The sequence below is a fragment of the Sinocyclocheilus rhinocerous genome, unplaced genomic scaffold (assembly GCF_001515625.1).
Source record: "Sinocyclocheilus rhinocerous isolate Xijiao unplaced genomic scaffold, SAMN03320098_v1.1 scaffold2126, whole genome shotgun sequence".
Classification (NCBI taxonomy): Eukaryota; Metazoa; Chordata; class Actinopteri; order Cypriniformes; family Cyprinidae; genus Sinocyclocheilus; species Sinocyclocheilus rhinocerous.
Window position 1 is genome coordinate 56,244 of NW_015639773.1, and position 3,426 is coordinate 59,669.

The 3,426-nt window shown below is 37.7% G+C and overlaps 1 protein-coding gene across 1 annotated transcript in view; it reads left to right on the forward strand.

Annotated features, from left to right (window-relative positions):
• The first annotated feature begins 1,225 nt into the window (after positions 1–1,225).
• The window catches only part of LOC107751829 (serine/threonine-protein kinase PINK1, mitochondrial-like), a 9,785-nt gene continuing 7,584 nt past the window's right edge, over positions 1,226–3,426 (forward strand). Inside the window, exons 1-3 of the mRNA XM_016567599.1 lie at positions 1,226–1,690; positions 2,601–2,870; positions 3,004–3,107. Of these exons, the coding sequence (XP_016423085.1) occupies positions 1,334–1,690; positions 2,601–2,870; positions 3,004–3,107 (731 nt within the window). The 5' untranslated portion in view covers positions 1,226–1,333. The remainder of the gene's footprint in view (positions 1,691–2,600; positions 2,871–3,003; positions 3,108–3,426) is intronic.

The following is a 3,426-nucleotide window of genomic DNA, read 5'->3' on the forward strand; positions in this document are numbered from 1 at the left end:
GTCATCTGAACAAACATAACAAAGGGCTACATTCATGCTCTGCTTAATATTGTTATCACTGAAGAGTAATAGTTTTAAACTCTAACTTATGAATTTCACATGTATACGTGTATATACATTCTTACAAACACTGAAGAAAAGTAATAGACTTACAGGCAAAGCCTTTCCAAGGCACAAAACGCAAAGGAAATAGAGTAAAGAACTTCTTGGACAACCGCATGGAGAAAATCTGGAACACTGCGATTATTTCCTGGTTAACCTCTAACCCAAGAGTCACATGGTCTAAATCAACCACTAAGAAAATAGCTAACAATTATTAATGTTCTTTGTTGTTACACCAAACTGCCACAAGATGGTGATAAAAAATAACAAACGAATGCATGACATGACAAGCTATATGTATGTATTGACTAAAGTGTAAGTAAGTATTGTTGTAATATTCCTGGTATAAACTGTCTTTTGTGCAGTGACCTTGAAGACCGCTTTATTTCTCCATGTGGAGCCTGCAGGCAGTTCATGAGAGAGGTCAGTTCTTCAAAAAATAAAATTATGCAAACTGATCATTATTATTGTTTTATTATTACTATTTATGAAGACACAAATGTGCAATTTAAATGTGATATGTCAAAACAAGTCAGAACCAAAATGACAAACTAGAAATGCCTGTAAATTTGGGTGTGGCCCTGGGTTGCTTATAACAAAGAACAATTACAAACGAATGTGAGTGAGTAATGGACAAATAATGTTTCAGCTTCCACTGCTACTGTCATTTAACGGACTGTTTATGTCAACTGTCTTGCAGTTTGGCTCACAGTGGGACGTTTATCTGTCAAAATCTGATGGATCTTACAAACTGATGACAGTGGAGGAGCTCCTGCCGTGTTCATTTGGTCCTGAAGACCCGAGGACAGGAGAAAACACTGTTGGCAATTCAAAACTGTAATAAAAATGAAGCTATAAGCCATGTTACAAACCAGATGTGCAGGATATACAGATTTAAAATGTATTGAATGGATGTATAGTTGTATTATTTCCCAATTTAAAAAATATGTGTATAAATGTAAACGAATAAAAAAAAAACATATTCTGAACTGTTGTGTGCTTATAATTGACTCACCGCTTTGAACGTTTTATTGATACTTTTATCTTAAAAGATGTGCGATCTTTACCTTTATTGTGAAATACGTTTCCTGTGACTTTTATTTTGAAAGCTGTAAACAAAAAGTGACGTCTCACGGACCAATCAGCGTTACATAAACACTGCCCTTAATGTAGGGAGAAGTTGGGTTTTCTGCAAACTCAAAGTGAAATTTAGTTCTTCATTCGGCTCAAAATGTCAGTGAAGCGTGCTCTCAGTCGGGGGTTGGAGCTGGGGAGGTCGCTTATCCAGCTGGGGCTCTTCAAACCAGCCGGCCGTGTGGCTGCGAAGTTCCGCGGTGAGCGGCTGCGTGTGTCCCGGCCGACCCGCACCGTCCAGCCGCAGACCTTCCTGCCCGGTCGGTACCGCTTCTTCCGCCTGTCTCTCAGCGGGCTGGCCGCCCAGCTCCAGTCCGGGGCTTTCAGGAGAGTGGTTGGAGGTGGTGCACCCAGAAACAGGGCTGTTTTCCTGGCTTTTGGTGTGGGTTTGGGGCTGATTGAACAGCAGCTGGAGGAGGACAGGACAAGCGCTGCTCTGTGTCAGGAGATACAGGTGAAAAACACCATCACATAAGAACACAACAATGACTATAGTTGTATATCTAATAATAATGATATAGCATAATAATAATTGAGCATTCCTGTAACTTAAATGGTAGAGCATGGTCGTAGTTGATTACCAAATAATGCATGAAAGAATGTATTCGCATTGGTAATCGTCTGCCAAGTGCTTAAGTGTAAAAGTAATTTAAATATAAATGACTTTGCCATCAAGGAATAGGTTACCTTTTGTAACATTAAAATACAAAACATTTATTACAATAATATCTGACAATATTACTGTTTTTACTGTATTTTTCATTTTTAAAAAATGCAGCCTTTGTGAGCATAAGAGACTTATTTCAAAAACATTAAAAAACGTAATTAATCCAAACTTTGACCCGTAATACAAATATTATTATAATTTAACTTTTAATATTAAATTTGTTATATTAATATAATATTTAAATGTTGCATTCTTTACTTGTTATATATAATACACATTACATGTAATATTACAATATTATGTTCACATAAATGTCATTGAAACATAATTAAGAAAGGAACAGGTTATTAGTTAACGTAGTCTGATTACTGAACAGTACCATAGTAATCATTTCATGTTTTTACATGTCATTGTTTGGCATTATCTATTGCATCAGATTACTAATTACTTCTAAATTTCATTAGACCTAGTCAATTTTGGACAAGCCCATATGCAAATGATATGCAGAGGGTATTATAAATATGTGCAAATTACAGTTTATCAGATGTATCCATAATGCATTTATAATTTGTCAGTAAGTGCATGCTATTACTTAGGAATACAATGTCTCCATTAATAGTTATTTAAATAAACTCATGAAAAATTGTCAGCTGCAATTACATGTGTATTATAAAAAAACAATGTTTTTTCAATGTAGGCTGTATTCAGAAAGAAGACGTTCCAGACCCCTTTGAAGCCTTTTACATCAGGGTACAAGTTGGAGGACTATGTGATTGGGAAACAGATCGGGAAAGGTTGCAATGCAACAGTGCATGAGGCAGCGGCTCCGTTCGGGGCCCCTGTGGAGAGCGGGAAGTATTCACTGGTGGAACTGAACCAGAAAGAAACCGATGATGACAATAAGAAAGCAGGATTTCCTGCTACACCCAGCTTTCCTTTAGCTATAAAAATGATGTGGAACATTGGGGTGAGAATTTAGACCATTTTAGCATTAAGGAATAAAGGAATTCTTTTGGATTTTGTGTAGAATGCATATACGATACAGTATTCCAGAATACATCAACAGCTTTTTTTAATGAACATTTGATACTGTTCAATAGGCTGGTTCATCAAGTGACGCCATCCTTCGCTCTATGTCCATGGAGTTGGTTCCTGCATGTCCACAGGCCCTAACAAAAGAGCAAGGAGAGATTGCTTTGGATGGGTGAGTTCATTTGTAGACTTTAGCTGTACATCATGGCCTTAAAATAGACTGAATCATTGCCAATGGCTTTACTATTTTTACAGCCACTTTGGAACGGTGCCTAAAAGACTGACTGCTCATCCCAACGTGATCACAGTGTACCGGGCCTTCACTGCTGAGGTCCCGCTGCTGCCTGGAGCTCAGGAGGAGTACCCCGATGTCCTGCCTGCCCGACTCAATCCACTGGGTTTGGGCAGCAATCGCACACTGTTCCTGGTCATGAAGAAGTGAGGAATCATGAAAGCACTTTATTAATAAAATAAAATAATTATTATTTAAT